This window comes from Spinacia oleracea, chromosome 2 (assembly GCF_020520425.1).
Source record: "Spinacia oleracea cultivar Varoflay chromosome 2, BTI_SOV_V1, whole genome shotgun sequence".
NCBI lineage: Eukaryota > Viridiplantae > Streptophyta > Magnoliopsida > Caryophyllales > Amaranthaceae > Spinacia > Spinacia oleracea.
Window position 1 is genome coordinate 18,393,148 of NC_079488.1, and position 24,181 is coordinate 18,417,328.

The window sequence follows — 24,181 nt, forward strand, 5'->3', positions numbered from 1 at the left end:
TTGTGTTAACTGCCGTTTGATAGTTTTACTAGTTGCCATTATCTCTTTCCATCTATTAGTTTTGGTGTTTGAGTTCCCCTGATGATCTGTTCCTGTGTTGTTGTTAGATTTTTGGGATCTTTATGATGTAAGCATAGTCTTTTTCATCTAATAGCTTGACAGGAAACAGTTCAATATCAATTAATTGAGAGTTTTTTAAAATTCTGTTTTGGCGCTAGTGGCTTATTAAGGTCTATCATGATTATCTGTAATGTGGCTGTGCCTGAATCAATGAAAAACAGTCAAATGAATGTGAATGAATCTTAAAGCAGCCCCAAAAACCAAAAACCAAACAGTCTACTAATCTCGAGTCATGAAGAGTTTTTGATGCACCAGACATTCGGAACTGGACTGACATCTTTGGCAATGACTTTAATTCCACCATTCACAATAACATAAACAAAATTGTGTAGAAGAAACAAGAAAGTCATATCGTAAAAAACATGGCTCCTTCATTGAGTTGTTTCTGACTTGAGTAAGAGTGGTTCATGTAAAATGATTTAGTTTTTGTTGTAGAACTTTGATCTTACGAATTGGGCGTTTTATATGAATCTTTAGAAAAAGAAAAATAACCATCTTTCATGTGATGCCCCTTGTATAGTTATATGGACCTCCAATTACTATATTTTGATAATGGCAAGGCCGGGGCGGAGTAGATGGTACAACGCGTTAACTGGCCTTTGGTCTTGAATTCTTGATGCCAATTATTTCTCCAAACTCTTGACATATTAATTAGAATCCTGTCTATTCCATCGATTAATGAACGAATGGTGACTTTTTTTGTATCAGGGTTTCTGAAACTGTGTATGAGGTCATCATTTCTAATTTCTCAGCACGTTTTTCCTCCCAATGCAGTGTCTTTTATACCTCTCCAATACTTTTGATACTCTTTCATCACTTGCTGATGACCACGTTATGAAACTGTGACAAGACATGGGATCGATTTGGCATGATGGTTATGTACTTAAATATCATTTTCATGTTTGGTGGAATTCAAATGCTGCAAGAGAATATAATAAATAGCTTATTTGGCTGCAAAAAGACCAGTGATAATGTCGTTCACTGTTGTGTGAAACCGCTACCTTCAGAAGAGTAACATGGCTTAAGTTTGTTTCTAAGTTTAGCGGACTTAAAGTCTTTTTGGTCATGCATGTTTTCTTGAGAATTACAACATTTTCTCTGCACAAGTGAAGTTACATTATTCCTAATTGTTACCGCTACCTTCAACATTGAATGGAAATTGCTAATCTTCCATTTTGGGTGTTACTGTGTTAGATATATGATTAGGTTTCATTCTAAAGCCTTCCATATCTACAGAACATATAGTTTAGCTTCTTAGAACACGTAGCATAATTGATTAGAACATATAGAACAATTTACAGAACATATAGGTTCACTTATTAGAACATATAAATTCAATTGTTAAAATATTTATACCTATTTAAAAAAGAACTAATTTTGTTTCATGTGTTGCAGGGAACCCGAAGATCACACCAATCAAGAAACTGAAGTTAAAATCAATGAAGAAAGCATTGATAATGGAAACCAAGAACAAGAGCCTGATCTCACTAAAGGACGGGAAGAGACTGTCAGGTTTAAGACAAAACATAATATTTCAAATAGAAAACTAGTAGATTAATTAGACTTGAAATCACCAACATGTATGTTATAATGTATCTGATTTCTGCCCCAAGATTAGTATTCATGTGTATCAATATGCAACAAGTTGGGACCTACTAAACTTTTCTATGTTTCTATATATAATTTGTACCATACCTATTCCCAAAATGGTTTTTAAGATTCTAATAATAGTTATAATCTGTGTTGCTGTTATGATGTTCCTATATTGTTGTTTTGGTTTTTAGTTCTATGACTTAAGTAGTTTGCAAGGTTTAATCCAAAATAAAATCTTTCTAATCTATCTAAACATCACCTCTCATTGTGCTAGAACATATAGCTTAATTGCTTAGAACATGTAGCTTAACTGATTAGAACATATAGATTCACTTGTTAGAACATATAAATTCAATTGTTAGAACATATAAACATATTTATAACATTAAGTTAATTTGTTTCATGTGTTGCAGGGAAACCGAAACTCACACCAATGCAGAAACTGAACCTAACATCAATGAAGAAACCAATGCCAAAGAACAAGAGGAAGTGACTCAGAAGAATGACAAAAGAAGGAAACATATTTCAAAAAGGAAACAAGGGAATGAAATTGTTGTTAGAGATGTCAAGAAGCACAAGTCTGCAGTTGTTGTGCACTCGGGGTCAAAAGACTGTGTAGAAGTGGATAACAAATCAAAACCGGTCGAGAAGAAAAAGGCTAGACTTTTGACCCAAAGAATACCACCAAATTGGTTCATGCCACTTATTCCTAAAATTCCGAGACAACACAGAGCTGCCATTAGGAAGATAGGCTTTGGTGCCTTCCTTGATTTGGATATTGGTGCCCATAGGTCTGCGTTTTCTGCTGAACTTGTAACAAGCTTAGATGTCAACAGAGTTAATTTGGTGATGGATAATAAAGAAGAAATAGATATTGAGTTGAAAGATATACACCTTGTATACAGGCTTCCAATAGGAGGAAGGAAAATAGTGGAACCGAAGAAGGAAGAAGATGAAGAATGGGTTTCATTTCTCAGAACATGGAGGGGATTCTTTAACATGGAAAGTGGAAGTCCATACCTGTCAAAAGTATTAGATAGGTTGAAGGAGTTATGTAAAGAAGACCTGTGTGATGAATTTTTATGATATTTCGTGGTGTGTGTAGTGAATACTTGTATATGCTCAACATCAAGACCAGAAGTGGCATACAAGTTTCTGTATAGCTGCATGGACATACAGAAAATTTCTGAATTAGACTGGTGCCATTACACTTTTGTAAATATGAAGATAGCTGCTGAAAAATGGAAAGGAGGAAATGCTTATTTCACTGGACCATTGCCTTTCTTACTGGTATGTACACTGCTCATAACATATAGGTTAAAAGTATAGAACAATTATGTTAACTAATTAGAACATATACTTAAATGTTTAGAACATATTCTTTTCTGCTTAGAATATATATCTTAACACTAGTAGAAAAACATTAATTTGCTGCCATGACTTAGCTGCGTTAATCAATTAACGCCTCTAACTAAATGAGAAATTCGAGGAATTAGTTAAAAAAATAACACTTTGCGGCGTTATCTTCGATTATGACGCAGCGAATTATTAAAAAAAAAAATCTGGCGGCGTCTATCCTTTAACGCCGCAAATTTGGAGCTTCTTTCTTTCTTTCTTTCTTTCTTTCTTTCTTTTGGCTTGTCTTCACTTCACAAAAACACCAGCACCTTCTTCTTCCTTCGTACGATTGACTGACTCTGACCTACTTTCTTCACCATCGAATTTCGCCGGGAAACTTAAGCTCCGCCACCGCCGTGGTCATTCGAACTCATCTCTGCCGCCGCCGTTCTCACTTGGGGTACATTATGCTTCCACTGGCTCCTCCTCATCCTTGCCTTTTTTTTGTTCAATTGCTCTATTCCCCCTCATTTCAGTCTCTCAATTTACATGAATTGTGTTTGAATTATCTAATTATTGCTCTCTTGCTCTGTCCTCTCCTCTCTTCTCTCCCGCTGAAACTGTAAATTAATTAACCCTAATTTTCAATGTCGAATTTTGGCTTAAAAGAACCTTAAAAATGCTTTAAATTTATCTCTGATTGTATCGAGACTAAGAAACCTGAAATTTTTGTTCATGGGTTTTGACTAAGAAACCTGAAATTTTTGTTCATGGGTTTTGCTTAGGTTTTAAACTAAATTTAAGATTTCACTGTAATTCGTTCCTTGGTGTAACACGTTGTATTTGGGTTTGTAGATTCAAGATTTGCTTGTCAACTTTTTGAACATTGTGGTGAGTTTTGACACTGATTTTGGTGTAATTCGGGTTGTTTATCGCTCTGGCGTTGGTGAGGCTCGTGGTGTCGAGCTTCGTAATGTTATGGAAGCCATGGATGTAAGTTTCTGTTTGTTCAATGCAGTGAGATGTTGTTATGTGCTATTTAATTCTTTATTCTTAACTAACTGAGTGTATGAATGTATGATGATATTCATTAGCAAACTCGCTAAATTTAGTGTATGATTTGAGTATTCCATGGCTAACTTGAGGATTCATTTAGCTGCCATTTCCTAGAATTTATAGTTTTCAATTGTCATTTTCCCAGGTGCTAGGAATACTTGATTATGGGCTTGCAAGGACCGCTGACTTATTCATCAAGCATGTCATTGCTCCTGCAGTGAAATTTAACTCCCCTGTTTCGTTTCTGGAAGAATCTAGTGGTAGCTTGGTCGAGAGCAGTGACAAAATCTTGAAGATAGTCTCAAGTCTAGAGCCGAAGGTAACATCAATGATATAAATACTCGTATAATAAATTTGGTCCCTTTTCACTCAAGAAATTGTATGTATATTGAGTGCCAAAGCAGACAAGCAAGATATAAGAAATCAGGAAGAGCATTAAAGAATTTGGTGATTGGTAAATTTTAATTAGTCAGTAACACACTAAAACATTAGACTACGTTATTCAAGGAAAAGAACGCAGCATGCTATAGCCTGTTAGATTAACCCCTTTTTTTGATGTAGACAGATGACATTGATAGCGATGCTCTATTCTCAAGAATGACGATAGTTGTTAAGTTTATCCACCAGTATATATGTCTTGAAAATGGTCCTTGGATGCGTTGTTTCGGAAGGTTGCGTGGCCAAGAATGTCTGAGCTTATTATTTCTAACTTCCTCTCAAAGGTAAACACTTCAGCTTTGTCATCCATGTTTCGTTTATGCTCAACTTCACTGCATGCATCATGTAAATACTTTTTTCCATGTATGTTGATAGCTGGTTGGTGTGGGACGTGGGGGGGGGGGGGGGGGGCTGATGTTCACCTGATACCCTATCTCTAGGTTTGATTGCTTAAGATCTTCAACGCGAATTCATAGTTTTCGTTGGTCTTTTGTTTTTATTTCTTTAAGTGTAGTCTGACCTCTCTTTGCAGTGTTGAATCTTTTGTATTCTGTATTCTCAGGTTGTCCCTGATGATGCTTCAAAGTTAGTTGATTTTCAGAAGATCATGAACTCTTCTTCTGAATTTGAGATTTTTTTACAGGAGATTATGTTCATTTCCAAATCTGATAAGAATGATGAAAGATTAAGCAACTTTGCTGATAACGTGGAGGTACACTTTGCTGTGAGGAAAAAGAGAGAAATGCTGGCAAATGCTAGACAGTTGATTCTACGATGTGACTTTACTGTTCCAGAAGTCAACTCTCATTCAACCTGTCTTATATCTTTGTGCTCATCTGCTGGAATTACGTACTAACAATTAGCTCTCAGGAGTTTAGCAGCAAAGGACCTAAGTTCGGAAATAACAGATACACTGATTGTGCTGTCAATTTGCTATTTTCGTCAGAGAAGTGTATAGTGTCCCTTGCTGCTTGTCAGTTGATGAAGTTGGTGCATCAAACACTTCAAGTAAGATAGTTATTTCTGGCTATTATTCTGACTTGTTCACTTGTTTATATTAATCATTATTTATAATCACACTAAGCTTTCATTTTGACAAATTATGGTGGAATTGTACCTAACAGTGGTTTTTGTGATGTTAAGGTATCACAACTAGTATGTTTTCTCAATGTGATACATGGATCATTCTGATTAGCGGATAAACCCCATGAAATTTTAAACTTGACATGTTTAAGAGTTACTTCACATGAACATTTTGCTTCACCATTTTATCACAGTTATACCTACTATCCTGAGTCCCTGACTCTGGGCAGGATTGATATCTTGTTGATTGCATGTTATAAGACGGCATATATGACTTCTTGATAATTCTTGTGTGTAGGATGTTTGTTTGTCATCCCCAAGAGTGGCGTTGGAATTCTATCATGCTGCAAGGGATGTTCTGTTGCTGTATGAAGCTACCATTCCAATCAAGGTATTCATGTCGTGGAGTTTTTAAATCATTGATGTGAGAACTTCTGCATCACTAATGACCATTACATGCCTACAAGTATGCTCACTTTTAGGAAGCAATGCTTTTTTCTTGAAGTATGCTCACTTTTAGGAAGCTTCATTTGCAAATACTGTTATTAGGATTAGGTTATGGTTCTTGGCTTCCTATTGGAGTATGCTCACTATTCATGTCATCTTTTTATTCTATTTTGAGATCTCTGCCTGTGTAGTTTGCATACTAATTGTTGAGCTCCTTGTCACTATTTAGTCATAAAAATTAATGACCCTTTCTTTCCCTTTTGTTTACAGAGCTATGGGGGGTTTTTGTGCTGTTACATATCTAAGTTTTGCCCACAAGGGTTAAAGCAAGTCCTTGTAACAGGCGGAATTCCATCAATTAAGGATGGATGTAATGCAGATGCCGTATATCATGCATGCTTTGAAAAGATTGTGCGACAAAATGAGAAATATTATGCGACAAAATTATATACCGTAATTCTTTAGTCTTCCCAATTTCTTCTTTTCTTTGTTCGTTCCCTTAATTCCTCTGTTTTACACAGGCTTGAGAGAGCCTGGGATCTGTAGTGCAGCAGCTACCCCCAACTAAGCCCCCTGTGAGAATGACATATGTCAGACGTAAGAGGAAGGATAAATCAGGAATTACAACTTAATGGTGTCAGCATTCTGTTAGAAAATACCGTGAGCAGCAAGTTGGTGATTGTCACGCATGAGAGAGGAGTTGTCAGAGCTAGCACTATAAATAAGGCAGGAGCCGTAAAAGAATGTTATGTGATATATTCTGTCTTTTTCTTGTCCTTCTACCTCAGTTGTATGCACCATTGGTGATTTAATAGCTTCAAATACAACTATTTCTATCCTAGCCTTAATATTATTACCTTTGTTTCTGGGTACAGATTTGCATCCACTAATTCCATAACAAACTTGGAGTTGGTGGAAAAACCTGACTCCTTGGTAGGAGTTCGACCTGCTGTTTCTGGAGATGGAACTGCGTTAGAAGTACTCATTAAGTGGGATAACCTGCCAGATTATGAGGCAACTTGGGAAGATTTCCTTGCCGTCCAGACCAGATTTCCGGCTTTTCACCTTGAGGACAAGGTGACTCTATTATTTACTTGGTATGACAATTATTTGCTTGAAACTTTGATGGATGGCAGTTTGATAATTGGGGGGGTTTCAACACGAACCCACTATATGCGATACTTTGGTATCTTTGGCAATTAAATAATATCCTTGTTTTGTTTACCTTAATATTGATCTATGATCATGTCCTATTTCCCTATATGATATTTAATATTCTAGACCAATCAAATAAGCTTTAAATTTATTTTGTTGACAGTGGACAAGGGAGACAAAGTTCCCACATGCTGTATGGAAGGCTGGTCATGGTCTAATTGCTCTTCTTTTGTGAAACTTTGATGTTGTTAATAATATATGGCTTGAGCCCTTTCCTGGGAGGTTAGTTATATTGTAACCTTATTTTCTTTTGCTGATATATTTTCCACTTTTTACGGGAAAGCTTGCGAAGTTGCAATTTTTAAAGAATATGATTTAACAATGACGATAGTTAGAACTCAGACACAGTTGTCTCTTTGAATGAAAACTCATCTATAGCTTGTGAGTTGCTATCGGTCTAAGTAACCTAATATTAAGTATATTAAACATTTAAAGAGTTTAGAATACCAATCTAAGTTCACAGGTTAGAGTTGGGAGCAAAAACTACTATAACAGTCAAAATATGACCTATAATGATCAATAAAGCCTTAAACGCGCATAACTTGACCAAAGTAGATGAGAATGAGTATAAGTAACCTAATACTAAGTATATTAAACATTTAAAGGGTTTAGAATACCAATCTAAGTTCACGGGTTAGAGTTGGGAGCAAAAACGACTATAACAGTCAAAATATGACCTATAATGATCAATAAAGCCTTAAACGCGCATAACTTGACCAAAGTAGATGAGAATGAGTCTAAGTAACCTAATACTAAGTATATTAAACAATTAAAGGGTTTAGAATACCAATCTAACTTCACGGGTTAGAGTTGGGAGCAAAAACGACTATAACAGTCAAAATATGACCTATAATGATCAATAAAGCCTTAAACGCGCATAACTTGACCAAAGTAGATGAGAATGAGTATAAGTAACCTAATACTAAGTATAATAAACATTTAAAGGGTTTAGAATACCAATCTAAGTCCACGGGTCAGAGTTGGGAGCAAAAACGACTATAATAGTCAAGATATGACCTATAATGATCAATAAAGCCTTAAACGCACATAACTTGACCAAAGTAGATGAGAATGAGTCTAAGTAACCTAATAATAAGTATATGAAACATTTAAAGGGTTTAGAATACCAATCTAAGTTCACGGGTTAGAGTTGGGAGCAAAAACGACTATAATAGTCAAAATATGACCTATAATGATCAATAAAGCCTTACACGCGCATAACTTAACCAAAGTAGATGAGAATGAGTCTAAGTAACCTAATACTAAGTATATTAAACATTTAAAGGGTTTAGAATACCAATCTAAGTCCACGGGTCAGAGTTGGGAGCAAAAACGACTATAATAGTAAAAATATGACCTATAATGATCAATAAAGCCTTAAACGCACGTAAGTTGACCAAAGTAGATGAGAATGAGTCTAAGTAACCTAATAATATATTAAACATTTAAAGGGTTTAGAATACCAATCTAAGTTCACGGGTTAGAGTTGGGAGCAAAAACGACTATAATAGTCAAAATATGACCTACAATGATCAATAAAGCCTTAAACGCGTATAACTTGACCAAAGTAGATGAGAATGAGTATAAGTAACCTAATACTAAGTATAATAAACATTTAAAGGGTTTAGAATACCAATCTAAGTCCACGGGTCAGAGTTGGGAGCAAAAACGACTATAATAGTCAAGATATGACCTATAATGATCAATAAAGCCTTAAACGCACATAACTTGACCAAAGTAGATGAGAATGAGTCTAAGTAACCTAATAATAAGTATATGAAACATTTAAAGGGTTTAGAATACCAATCTAAGTTCACGGGTTAGAGTTGGGAGCAAAAACGACTATAATAGTCAAAATATGACCTATAATGATCAATAAAGCCTTACACGCGCATAACTTAACCAAAGTAGATGAGAATGAGTCTAAGTAACCTAATACTAAGTATATTAAACATTTAAAGGGTTTAGAATACCAATCTAAGTCCACGGGTCAGAGTTGGGAGCAAAAACGACTATAATAGTCAAAATATGACCTATAATGATCAATAAAGCCTTAAACGCACGTAAGTTGACCAAAGTAGATGAGAATGAGTCTAAGTAACCTAATAATATATTAAACATTTAAAGGGTTTAGAATACCAATCTAAGTTCACGGGTTAGAGTTGGGAGCAAAAACGACTATAATAGTCAAAATATGACCTACAATGATCAATAAAGCCTTAAACGCGTATAACTTGACCAAAGTAGATGAGAATGAGTCTAACTAACCTAATACTAAGTACATTAAACATTTAAAGGGTTTAGAATACCAATCTAAGTTCACGGGTTAGAGTTGGGAGCAAAAACGACTATAACATTCAAAATATGACCTAAAGCCTTAAACGCGCATAAAACAACTTTTTAGATCATCTAACCGAAGATAACTAATTTTATGATATATATATATTATTTTGTTAGGTTTGCATTTCAATGAGTGGAGATCCTTTCACCGATGAGCAAATTGATGAAATACGAGACAAATGGGCATCATACTTCACCGAACATTGTGTGTAATTAACGCTTCATTGATCTCTTCTTGTGGATGTTTCGTGCTACTAAAATCATATATAATTGCCTTATTATATTTTTGGTGCAATTTTGTAACGTACGAAGTGTAAAATATATAGTTATTATAGATTTGAAACTATTTAGGTGGTTTATTTTTTTAAACATATATATGATGGTTAACTTATATGTAAAAATCAATGTTTCGGAAAGTTATTGGTGGTTGATGACACTTTTGAACGTTGTATAAATGTGGCGTGAGTACAGGTTCTACATTTTTGGGATTGTTGAGTATACGAAATATATATTATTTATTAAAAAAATATATTATTTATTCGCGGCGTATAAACTTCTGCCATTTTACCAAAGTTTGAGGCGTTCAGGTAGAAACGCCGCAATTCAATTCAAATATTTTGAGGCGTTTTTCCCTAATTACGCCGCAAATGAATGATTGATTTGAGGCGTTTTTTAACGCCGCAAATCAATACAATTCATTTGCTGCCACTCTATTTGCTGCTACGCCTAAAACGCCGCAAATCAATATAAAAGTGACGCCTCAAATCAATATTTTTCTACTAGTGTAAGTTGTAGAACATATTCCTCAATAGGTTAGAACATGTTAAATAATTTGTTAGAACATATTGATAAAGTTGTTAGAACATATTGATCAAGTTGTTAGAACATATAATTTCAATTATACTTCGTGGCTTAAAAATATAAAATCATAGATTTTTCATTAGGAAATTTTGGTATTTACTACCTTTAAAATACACCACTTTTGTATTTACTACCTTATGAAATTTTTATTTTAAATTACTACCTTAAACTTCCAATTTTTATTTATTTACTACCACTTTATAGTTTTCTCATTTTAAAATTAAGATATCTCTTTCATTTCTTAATCGTTTAAAGTGATTCAAAGTTCATTATTTTCCTTTTTCTATAGGGAATTCATTGAGAACGTCATTTCAAAAAAAAATTATTTCATAATTCATAAGTAGTTTAATATTTTACAAATAATATTAATTTATTTTACCTTTTACAAAATGTTAAATGAAAGATCCCTATGGAATCCTTACACATAAATAAGAAGAATGGGTTTTGAATCACTTAAAATGATTAAGAAACGAAAGAGATATCTCAATTTTAAAATGAGAAAACTGTAAAATGGTAGTGAATACAAAAAAAATGAAACTTTAAGGTAGTAATTTAAAATAAAATTTTCATAAGGTAGTAAATACAAAAGTGGTGTATTTTGAAGGTAGTAAATACCAAAAAATCCTTTTCATTATTCAATTTTTTTATACTTTGCAATGTCTTAATTACTTGAAGCAAAATATTTATAAATATTCAAACTCTATACGGATTACATATTTTGACCGGTTGCAAAGGGAGAAGATTGTGCAACCAAGAGAGTTCCTTCTCCTTTCAGTCTGGAACAGTGAGAGGATAGAAGAAAGAATGAAGATTGAAACCAAGAGGGGCTTTGGAAAGGGTATTGTGCTCAAAAGAATAACTTACGAAGGATTACCAACTGAACAAGTTGAAGAAGACAAATACCAGAAAGATCCTCACTTGCAAGCGGGCTCATCAACTTCATCCTACAACATTATGGTATGAACTAGAAATATAGAATTTAAATACTTACCATGCAAGTTAGTACACATGGTTAGAATATTCAGAACATATTACTTAACTAGTTAGAACATATTATTGTATTTGTTAGAACATATACAGTAACATGTTAGAACATATAGGATTTGTTATTAGAACAATTGGATTAAATGCTTAGAACATATTACTTAACTAGTTAGAACATAATATTGTATTTGTTAGAACAAAGTGTATTGGTTGTTGGAACTTATATTAAATGAGTTCAAACAATAGTTTTAGCACAGTTCAGAACATTGAATACATTCCTTAGAACATATTGTAGAATATTCAGAACAAATAGACTTAATTCTTAGAACGTATATCTAATTAATGAATCTGTTTTACTTGAATGAAGGGCTTTCTGGACAAATTTGGGGATTTGGCTAAGACATTGTCCTCAAATATCAATGAGATGTATGTTATGGTAGATAAAGCATCTGACCTTTTCAAAGAAGGCAATACAGCAGAGGAACTGAAAAGGCTGGTCGATAATATTTGGAGCAAGTACACAAATAAGCCAACTGAGCCAATTCTGCCGGAAGTACAAGAAAAAATCAAGAGTCCTTCAGTTCTTAGCCAGGACAAACAAATGTTTGATGAACCTGGATTCATTGAGGAATTGGACGAGGTAATGGCTAAGGCATGGGAAGATTACCAAGAGAGAATAGGCATGAGTAAGAAATTTGTCAAGACACGTCCAACAAAAGAGAAAAAGAAGGCAAGAAGTGAATCTGAAATACTAGGCTTCAACTTGTTGAGCCAAAGCCAAACTGATGAAGAAGAAGAGCAATCCCACCCATTTTCTACAACAAAGGCACACATATTTGTTCCAGAATCACCAGTGATCCTTAGTGATATTCCATCTTCATCTGCATTAAAGCCAACAGAAGTGATTTCTCTCGACAGTGCTGAATCGTTTGAAAATTTGGAATTGGATTTGGACTTGGATCTGGCACTTGGAGTTCAAAAATACTTGGAAAATACAGAAAATGCAACAAAGGAGCCAAGTTCGGTTAAAGATGATGACCCTAAGGAAAGAGCGTCTGATGATGTTCCAACAGAGGCTAGTTTGGGTAACAATGATCAGCAAATGGGAACAGAAACTACTAAAACACCAACTAGTTCAGATAATGATGGAAAGAAAGCTGCTTTGCCAAAATAGAAAATAGATGAGCAGGAGGGGTAATTAGACATAATTTATTGTAATTCTTATTTTGGAAAAACCGTGAAACAATGCAATAATTGTATTTTGGTATTTTGATGGATTAAAACAATTATTATTTTCAGAATTGTTTAAAGATTTCAAATGCTTAATGTTTTTGAGAACATAAAGTCTTATGATTTAGAACATTAACTTTGATTTTCAGAACATGGATATTTGTTTGAAACATTTCACATCTTGTTTTTAGCTATGATATTCTTTGTGTAATAATTTGTACAGGGGAAATGATGAAAGTAGAAAGAGTCAAAGATGCATTGAAAAGCTCCCGCAATATTTACGATGACCTTTCATGGTCAAACATGATGCAGTGTTCAAGAGAGTAGATGTTGCTAAAAGAAGGATGGTTGATTATGCATTTGCTGAAGGACCGGTTGAGTAAGTTATAAGTTTTCACTTTCATTATTATAGATTTTATATATTATTTAAATTATAACTTACTTTATCTTTGTGAATTAGAACTTTATCTTTGTGAATTCAGAACTTTATCTTTGTGAATTCAGAACATTTACCTAGTTGAATTAGAACAATTACTAAGTTAAGTCAGAACATTCACATTTTGAGCATTCCATAGTTTTTGAATTCAGAACTTTATCTTTGTGATTCAGAACATTTACCTAGTTGAATTAGAACAATTACTTTACTGATTCAGAACATCTAACTTTTAATTTTATTTCTCAAAAATTAATATAATATTTGTGTTCTTGTTGAATGAAGTGAGCTTTTGTACAACGATAAGCTAAACAAAATCACAAGAGAAGAAATGAGAAGTCTTGCGGGCGAAAATCATATGTTCAACAATATAGCTGATGCATGGGCATACCTTTTAAATGTTGAAAACAAAAGACGAGGTGTAGGAACAGAAAGTAGATTTTTCTTCAGCACAGAGCCATATGTAAGTTATTACATATAAAATGATGTCTAAATTAAAATTCGAGTAGCACTTTTTCTGACAAAATTTTTAACATTTTCAGCTCATCTTATGCAAAGATAAGTACTTTCGTCCGAGTATCAAATTCAGTGAAAGATATCCTGCTTTGTTTAAAAGAATGGATGAAGAACTAGCACATGCTAAAGTAACAAGCTTGCAAAGAGTTCAATTGGTATGATTCTAACTATGTGTGACAGTGTTGACGTAATATTATACTACTTTCACAAACAGCAAAATAACTCTAAACATTCAATTTTCAGGTGTTTTTTCCGGTAGTTAATGGTGGTCATTACTTTCTGTTGTGCATCAACTTCATGAATGGCAGTTTGGACTTCATTGACAACCGATGCATTACACCTAAAGATGGCTGTGGGTCGGGCCGGCCCGAAGCCCGACCTGACCCGACCCGGCACGAAAAAAGCACGGGCCGGCACGGCAAGCAAAAAGCACGGCCCGGCACGGGCACGGAGTCGTGGGCCGTGGGCCGGGCCTGGGCCTTAATTTTTTGGAAAAAGCACGAAAAGGCACGGCACGACTCGACCCGGCACGACAAAGCACCTTAAATTTAGTCAAATTAGCCTTAGGCACGACGGGCCGACCCGACCCGGCACGAAAGCACGTGGGCTTGGGTCGGGCCTGGGCCATGTTTTTTACTTTTCGACACGGCACGACACGACACGAAACAACGTGGGCTTGGTGTGGGCTCAGCCCGGTTAGGCCCACGGCCCGTGGGCTTGGCACGAAGCCCGACCCGACCCGGCCCACAACCATCTTTAATTACACCCCCTATGACGTATTTCGGAAAATACAAGAATGATCCAAGAAATATGGTACTCTTTCTATCTAAATCTGTGTTAAAGTGATGACATAGATTTTAACTAACTAATTATTGTCAGAACAAAGTTTGCCAAAAGTCAGAACATATAGAAAGAATATGTAGAACATTGTGCTACAAATTCAGAACATATTCCTAAACTTCAGAAAAAATAATGTTTCTCACTTTGACGATTTCACAGTTGAGAGGCTTTGCAGAATATTATTTTGCAAGACACAATGGAGGAAACAAAAGTTCAGTAACTGATTTCAAAACAAGAAACCTGAATATGAAATGGAAAAGCAATGCCAATTATGATGATTGTGGAGTGTTTTTGCTGAAGCACATGGAAACTTATCATGGAGAGAGTGCAAATGAATGGAATCCGGGACTGGAAAAAGACAACCGTAAGTGTGTTTTAAATTTAAATTTAATGCCAAGCCTCATGACTTTAGAACATTGGAATACACTCAGAACATATACTTGTTGATACAGAACATGTTCCTTAACTAGTTAGAACATATACTTGTTGATACAGAACATGTTCCTTAACTAGTTAGAACATATACTTGTTGATACAGAACATGTTCCTTAACTAGTTAAAACATATACTTGTTGATACAGAACATGTTCAACTTGTTAAAACATATACCGTAACAGGTTAGAACATGTAGGATTAATTATTTGAACAATTAGATGAAATGCTTAGAACAAAGTGTATTGGTTGTTAGAACTTATATTAAATGAGTTCAGAAAATATTTAGAACATATTATTGAATTTGTTAGCACATATTACTTAACTAGTTAGAACATATTATTGTATTTGTTAGAACATATACAGTAACATGTTAGAACATATAGGATTAATTATTAGAAAAATTGGATTAAATGCTTAGAGCATATTACTTAACTAGTTAGAACATATTATTGTATTTGTTAGATCATATACAGTAAAATGTTAGAACATGTAGGTTTAATTATTAGAACAATTAGATGAAATGCTTAGAACAAAGTGTATTGGTTGTTGAAACTTATATTAAATGAGTTCAAAAAATAGAAACAACTCTATTGAACGAATAACTCTATGAACAAATAGAAACAACTCTTTTGAACGAATAAAATATATTCCAATATTTTGTACTCCTTTCTCGTTGAACGTGATTCAGAACAAATACTATGTTTTTTCAAAACATATGGTAAGTTAACTCAGAACATTTACATTTTGTGCACTAACTTTTAACTTTATTAAGAACTAAGAAATTTTTGAATTAAGAACTTTGTCTTTTTGAATTTAGAACATTTACTTAGTTGAATTAGAACAATTACTTTACTTATTCATTCATCTAACTTTTAACTTTATTTCTTAAAATTTGGTTTAGTGTTTGTATTCTAGATGGATGAAGTGAACTTTTGTACAATGATAAGCTAAAATGAGAGGTCTTTCGGGCGAAAATCATAAGATCAACAATATAGCTGATGCATGGGGATACCTTTTAATTGTTGAAAATAATAGCTGAACAAAAGGAACATAAAGTATATTTTTCAGAGCCATGAAAAAACTATATAGATATACATTGTTCATGGAAAATATGACAATGTCCAAAAACGTAACACAAAAAAAAAAACTATAAAAAAATAACACTTCAAAAAGTGAGAGGATCTATGTGGTGATGGTGAATGATAACTAGTAGTTCGAATAAAATATTTTGAAGATGCGCAAGAAATACTGAAATTGAATATTCTTTGGCGAGACGCTTTTAATGACAATTCTGAAGAAAAAAAAAAAAAAAAAAAAAAAAACAAATTGTGTCAATGCAACTAAATAATGAATAAAAAGCATCATTGAAATTAAAACATTATAATTCTTAGAACATAATGTATATAGTTTAAAACATTATGTATATTGTGTAGAATATAGTGCACAGTTTCCTAGAACATGCAGTTTTAAGTGTAGTACATGATATAGATTGGTTAGAACAATATGCATATTGTGTAGAACAGAATGCATAATTCCCTAAAACATATAGTGATAAGTTTAGAACATCATATTCGGAACATCAAGGTAATAGAACTTTTTACATCCAAACTATGTTATAAAAACTTATAACTTACAATTTTCTTTCACTTTATGTGGGCAATTCCGGATATCATGGCCGGTAACCAAGCTCTCCACAACCTCTACATAACCTTTTCTTCTTTTTGCTTTGCTCAATTGCCTTTTCTTTGTCATCTTTCAATCGTTTGTGACTACCTGTACCTGGAACATGAACCCCCCTGCCTTTGTTCTTTGAAATTTTAGGCGGCTTAACCACAATTTCAGTAGGAAGGGTAGCTCCAATCAGTAACTCGATGTCTGTTGCTTTGCTAGGAGAACCATTGTTTTCATGATTTTTAGAACTCTTCTTAGCTTCCAAGTTTAACCTTAAACCTTTTAAATTCTTCACAAGATCAGTAAGATCTTCTTCATTCCCCTGAGCCAAACTCACACATGTGTGAATCTCTGACCATAACTCATTTAACATTCTTTTACAATCAACAAAGTTAACACATGCCTCCAAGATATTTCCTTCTAAATCAAAAATTGGCGTTTTAGTTGCCAAAGTAGTCCACCTATTTAGCACATAAGCATCAGGAATATACTCAATCATCTTTGCCTTCCACACCCAAACCATGTGCCTACAAGGAATCCCTAACCTCTCAAACATCTTGCACATACACTTACTATCTAGGTTAGCCGGGTTAAAACTAACATCAAACTTTCTTATTCTACATCGTTCTCTAATGGTAAATATTTCAAGCCCATTTTCTTTCTTGTACTCCTCAAGTCCACATTGAAAGCAACCAATCTCGAGCTCCTCTTGAAAATCATAAAAGACTAAAACGGTGTAGATTTTAGAAGCATGTTTCTCTAATGCAAAGGAAGTCTTACATTCTGGATGCTTGTGTTTAGAATCATTGTCAAATTGACCTTGAGTATGTCTTTGAGCATCCAATTCACTCTCAAATCTCATGTAAAACTCTACTAGAGTGAGACGGGGATTGGTAAACTTTGTATAAAAATTATTCTCACTCTCTAACCTTGATGTAGTCCTCATGATAACACATAGAAACAACGGTTTTTTCATGAAATGCCCTCGAGGTTTGCAAAAACGCACCAAATACCCTCGCGTCTTTCGAATCACATAATATACCCCTATTTTTGCCTAAGTTTGCACCAAATACCCCTAATCCGACCTTCCGTTAGTCCTCCGCTAAGTCATGTTTATAATTCACAGAATGCCCCTATTTTTAAACTTATTGCACAATATACACCTATTTGTAAACTAAGTTGCACTAAATATCCAAACTGCTTTTTTTTTTTTTTTTCTTTTTCTCTCCATCCCTTCCTTCTCTTTTCCTGATCCATCTTCTCCGGTGCACTCCATTGTTCTACAACCGCCAACATAAGAATCAACGTGCAAACAATCAAATTCGAAAAATCAATTACTTCCATTCACACTAATCGCCCACAAATTGGACTGAGATTGGAGAAACAAGAAGGGCGGACTCAGAGAAGAACATACGGGATTGAGCTACTTAAAACACAAAGGCTGCAAAAATTAAACCACTTTATCAAAGATATTCAGATCAACAACACTTACAACAACATTTACAGAGAATTCCTTAACTAAGTGCTTTATACTATCTTAGTAGTAAGTCAGAAACCTTAGAATTAGAATTCGATTCTGGAAATCCACCACCATAAATCCATAATCAATGTCTGCTTCTACATTGACTCCCAATTTTCTTCAAACAGTCTCCACTCAATTTTACTCACTCTCCCAATTCCCAATTCCCAACACCCTCAACTTCTCGAATTTCATTCAATTGCAAATCAAAATACCCAATTTCGTCAAAATCAGCTTCAATTCTAACCCTAAATGCAGCACTTTTTGACCCTTTTGTGCTTCAAATTGCAGAAACTTTTGAAGACTCTCTCTCCTCTTCATCTTCTTCAACTCCCTTACCTTTGCAGAAACTAAGGGATTCGTCCTCCGAATCCCTTCTTTCTCTATTGCTCGTTGCACTTGAGTGGGTCAATGAATCGACGGTGCAACCGAGGATGTTGAACCCTGGGCCGAGATCGGCCTCCGCCGGTGACCAGAGAACGGAAATCGGACGCCGTCGGCGATCAGAGAGCAGGAGGAAGAACAACTTCGTTTTTTTGCACCGCCGCGAAACTTCCACGCCACCGAAGAATCGACAACCTTCCCAATGCGGCCACCGGAGAACGACCACCCTCCGCGAAGCCATGTCGACCACCATCAGCATCTGATTTAAGTGATCCTCCGGATCACTGTCGGCGACCAGAGATCGGCCTCCGCCGGCGACCAGAGAGCGGAGATCGGACGTCGCCGGCGACCAGAGAGCAGGAGGATCTACCCGGAATTACTGGGTTTCGAGTAGGTTGAAGCTTGAAGAACAGGGGAGAGGAGAGAGAAATAGAAGAATATGAGATTTTTTTTTTTGAGTTTCTGTCAAAGGGAAGGTAAGTAAATGGGGTCATAACACAATTAAGGGCAAAATAGTAAAACTCCACTAACGGTAGACTAACGCCGTTAACTGTTAGGTGCATCTCATGAACAGTACGGATAAATAGGGGTATATTATGTGAATCGAAACACGCGAGGGTATTTGGTGCGTTTTTGTAAACCTCGGGGGTATTTCATGAAAAAACCGTAGAAACAAATCTCTAAAGTATGCTGGAATCCACATTTGACGCTTCTCATACAAGAACCTTGCCCCATTTCTCTTCAAATTCTGTTGGCTCAATCTCTTTACTCCAAACACATTTGCAAATTTTCTTAAGAAACTCAGTCTCTTGCGTAATCTGACGGCCGACTTTCTCAGGCATTTTTTTCATTATATGCCACATACAAAACCTATGCTCAGTGGTCTGAAACACTCTAGGAATATCTATTTTCATTGTCGGATCTTCATCAGTAATCAAACAAGCTGGCTCGTTGCCTCCCATTGCCTTGAGGAAAGTTCTGAAAACCCACTCAAAAGACATGATGTCCTCATGGGCTATTAAAGCAGCACCAAAAGTAACACACTTCTTGTGGTGATCAACTCCAGTAAATGGGCCAAATATCATGTTATATCTAAAAACAAATTTCAGAACATTTAGTATAATGTTCAGAACATATGAATAGTTATATAGAACATGCTGAATAATATTTAGAACATATGTATAGTTATTAGAACAAGATAACCATGCATTCAGAACTTGATGAGTAATGTTTAGAACATGCAGATTTAAACTTAGAACATCATGAATATTATGTAGAACAAAATTTAGATGAATTCAGAACATGACAAGAAATTACCTATTTGTTTGAAATGTGGTGTCAAAAGAAACCATATCACCAAAGAGTGCATAATTCTTTCTACATATAGGATCTGCCCAAAAAACTTTACAAAGTTGCTCGTCTTCATCCACCTCATAGTCAAATAAAAATGCACTCCATAACAACTTCTTGTTCTGAAAGTTATTCACAAACATTTGGGCATCCGATCCTTCAATGTAAGCCTTCAAATCTCTATGAAATTTTTTGAAATCTTGCTTGGATGCACCAACGTTATCATATGATCCAACTAACTCCTTCATCAATCTAAAAGTCTTAACCGGACCAATGTTCACCTTCGAATTATCAATAATCATCTTCTTATGAAGAATATTCATTTTCCTACCCGCTTTCTGAAATTTTAGACAACCCGGGGTGTAAAGAGGATGAACATGTGGCTCTCGGAATTCAGTCACCACATAAAAACCTTTCTTTTTTATACTTCATAACCATCCGAGCCTTGCAATCAACACGAGTAACTAGCCTTCTTCGAGCTATAGGTACTTTATCTTCATTACCTTCCCCTTTTTTTAACATTTGACATGCCTCCAACCTTAACTATTGCTTTTTCTTTGAAACCAGCCTTGTTGCATAAACAATACTGAAAAGCAATAACGTCTAGTGACTTCCTTTTTGTAGCAGTAGATTTCCTCATCACAAAACCAGCAGCTTTAGAATATGCTTTATAAAATGAAATACCCTCTTCGACACTCTTAAATTCCATCCCTACAACAGGTTTTAACTCATCAGAGCAACATGGAATCCATTCTCTCGTTCCTCCAGGACTTAATATAGGAATTACTTCAGGAGTAACAGCCACATTTGAATTAGAACAACTTGCATATTGTTCATTATCCACAACAAAATCTAGAAAAAAATAACAAAAATAATTCACAACATGTATAAAGTTTACATAGAACATTGGGTTAAAAGTGGAGAACAATGTGACAATAATTCAGAACATCGGAAAGAATGTGACAGGAAAATAGAGACAGCTATACAAAACCCTAGAAGAAAGTATTTTAAAAAATGACTATTACTCAAAAACATTTTAAACGACTATGCAGAAGATATAATGCAATCATTTACATCATCAAAAACAGTTTACAACTTGCAGTTCATTAGAGGTGATCATTATTCACAACATGATCAAAAAAAGAATTAAAAAAACAATTAAGAACATATATAATATGTACATAGAACATTGGGTTACGAATGCAGAACATTTATAGCGATTGTTCAGAACGTTAACAAATCAGACACAATAATAAGAAAACTCACTTCATTCCGTCAATGATGAGGACAGACTATGATGAAATTCTGATGTCATAGTAAATAAAAAACATGAAACACATACATGATTGAATACGAATCTGAACACATAAATTAAAAAAAACGAATTGAAAGGAATAAATAGATAATCAAAAATCTAAAATAAATAACAAATACAAATAAAAAATCAAAATAAAAAACAAATCAGAATATCAAACGCAAAACAAAAACAACTCACGAAATATGAGTGCAATTTGGTAATAAAAAACAACTCACAAATTCAAATTATAAAAGCAGCTCACGAAATTCAGCAAATAAACAATTCGATAATCAACAATTAATAATTTCAATTCAATAATAATGGAATTGGAATCGATAATCAAAACTAGGTCAGAAATTGGAAAATTATCAAGCAAAATACACAAATCAGAATTGCGAAAATTGATAAAAATACCTTGAAATAATCAAGTAGATGAATGTATTCGAGAATATAATTGAATTATGAAGCAAATTTGGAGATGAATTGGACCGTGATTAAGGTGCTGTAATGGCGGCAGCATAAAAGAGAGGCGAGAAAACAGAGAGAGAAAGCAGAGGTTAGAGAGAGAAACTAATATACGTGAAAACTGAATTTTATGGGCTGGATATATCTTCAAAGAATTTACACAATTGCCATTAATAATCCTTGATTTCAGGCTGTTAGATTAGAAATGATTCAAGGGCCAAGATTTATTCTCACATAGGATTGTGTTCTCACATAAAGGAGGTGTTCTCACATGAGCCTTCCTCGAATCATCTATTAGTTTTTGTTTTAATGTTAAAACGTACATTTGCATGCTATTTCATTTGATTTCGACCTAATATACCGGCCTGTACTCGCAATTTGATTTTGCAGTTTATAATCCGTAGTTTCTTAGGGTTTACTAGCTTTTGAGCCCGTTCAATGAATGGACGATTATATAGGGATTGTTAAGCCGTATTTTAAAGTGCTGATTATATTGATAGTTTGTGATTTTAGTGGGAGTATATGATTTATATAGAGGTGAAATTTGAAAGTTGGAAATATATAAATTAGATGGTGAATTAATATTGAGTGTTAAAGCGGGAGATGAAGTGCATGACGTTGAATGAATATATGAATTAAATAGTAAATTAATGTTAAAGGAGGAAGATCAAGTGGAAGAGGTGTTGAAGATGTAAAATAAATACTTCGTATAACAAACAACAAAATTAAAAATTAGAAAGAAAAAAAATGGATGAAAGATGGAGGTGACACGTGTGGATGAAAGATGCAGGTGACACGTGTCGTCTAACAATCAATGGTCTTCCTTTTTAAATACTAGGTATAGATTATTGACGGTAGTTGACTTTTAATAGAATAATATGCAAATATTCTTGATATCTATTCTAATATTTTAAAACACAATGTTTGCATGAATTGATGCCACGTGTCATCTCTGTCACATGTCATCTCTTTTATATTATTGTCAAATCATCATTTATATTCATCCTTTTCAATCTCCTCCTTAATTATTTAGATATTCATTTTTTGTTAATTCATCATTTATATTCATCCTTTTCAATCTCCTCCTTAATTAATTAGATATTCATTTTATTTCAAAAATAATTTTATTTGTTTCACATTCTAAATTTAAACTACATAAATGATGTACCAAAATGTTTAAATTAAGAAACTCGTGCATTGCACAAGGTAAAAACTAGTTGTATAAAACGGTTTTAATTGATGTATGTCTTCTATATTAGGCTAGCAGTATAGGAGTATTAATTACGACGTTGTAGAAGTCAAAAGATTATCATCAATTAATACAATCAAGCAATTATCTTATACTCCATCCGTTTCAAAATAATAAGAACATTTTGACTTTTGACACTATTCACAAATTTCAATTTGACTATAATTTGTAATTTATGAGTAAGGAAAAATATGGTCTTGTTCTTTTTTGATTCGTCCTGATATGTACGTTCAGAATATCAAATTTTTATAACTTTAAAAATACAAAATTAAAGTTATTAACCCTCTATTATATATTTTTTTTTTTGGTTCTACTACGAGGAGTTCCCACCGCCTTCGGTGAGTGGACTAATCTCCCGCGGGAGTTTGCATGGGTACCTCGATGGGGCAGCATCTCTCCCAGTTGACATTTTTTCTATTCCCAAAGACTCGAACCCGAGATCTTGGTTAAGGAGCAAGAGGCCCTTAATCACTCATGCCAACCTCATTTATATTGACAAACATGAAAAGGTAAATTAAACAGAAGAGTTGTTAATTTCGTGGAGTTCCACAAGAGGGGGGGTGAATTGAATTTTGCAGTTTTTATAAAATTATATGCGATAAGGAATAGAAACAGCAAAATAGAGCAAGCACAATTTAGCGTGGAAAACTCTCTAGGCCCAATAGAGAGGAAAAAACCACGGCCCCTTTGGGGACTTAAACACTTCTACTAATTAGGCAAAACAACTCAGTTTCTTTACAAGCCTAATCTACTCGGGCCACAATCCGTAAATCACCTCAGATTACAGATGACTAGGAACAACCCCTCGTTGTTCCCTTCTCCCTATGAAACAATCCCTCAATTGTTCCAACTCACTGATCTCTCTTGAGATCTTTCACTCTTGCTCTAGTAAGCCTGACTCAGGCTTAACATACATCAATTCAACTTTAATGAAATACAGAATAAATAAAAACTTAACGTAAATACGAAAATACAAGACCTGCCAACCAATACTGCTCTAACTGGGAACAGGAACAAACTCTTAAAAATAAAGACTTTAAAGGTGATACCTGAAAGCTCCGGTTAATGATAATGAGTCTGATAAGAAAACTCGAGATGATCTTTTGGTATATTTATAGTGATTCTGTGTTTTACCCTAGAATCCTAGACTCCTAATTCTAATCAAATTAGGACTCTCTTAAAGATAGAATTCTATTAAGAAACTATTTAATCTTTAAACAGGTTTTATACCTATTCGGATTCTACTTACCATATACCTAAAGATTTTAATCCTTCTCGAACTCTTTCCAAAGATTATCTTTAATTGTTACCGAGTTA

General features: G+C 34.3%; 1 protein-coding gene across 1 annotated transcript; it reads right to left on the bottom strand.

The window, feature by feature from the left end:
- Nucleotides 1–16,598: 16,598 nt before the first annotated feature.
- On the bottom strand, nucleotides 16,599–17,546 carry LOC110805779 (protein FAR1-RELATED SEQUENCE 5-like). The gene has a single exon (XM_022011399.2). It carries the CDS (start codon nucleotides 17,544–17,546, stop codon nucleotides 16,599–16,601), a length of 948 nt encoding a protein of 315 aa, XP_021867091.2.
- Nucleotides 17,547–24,181: the final 6,635 nt, after the last annotated feature.

Excerpts from the sequence above, each read along its gene's own strand:
- LOC110805779 (XM_022011399.2), bottom strand. The coding sequence starts at position 17,546 with ATGAGGACTACATCAAGGTTAGAGAGTGAGAATAATTTTTATACAAAG.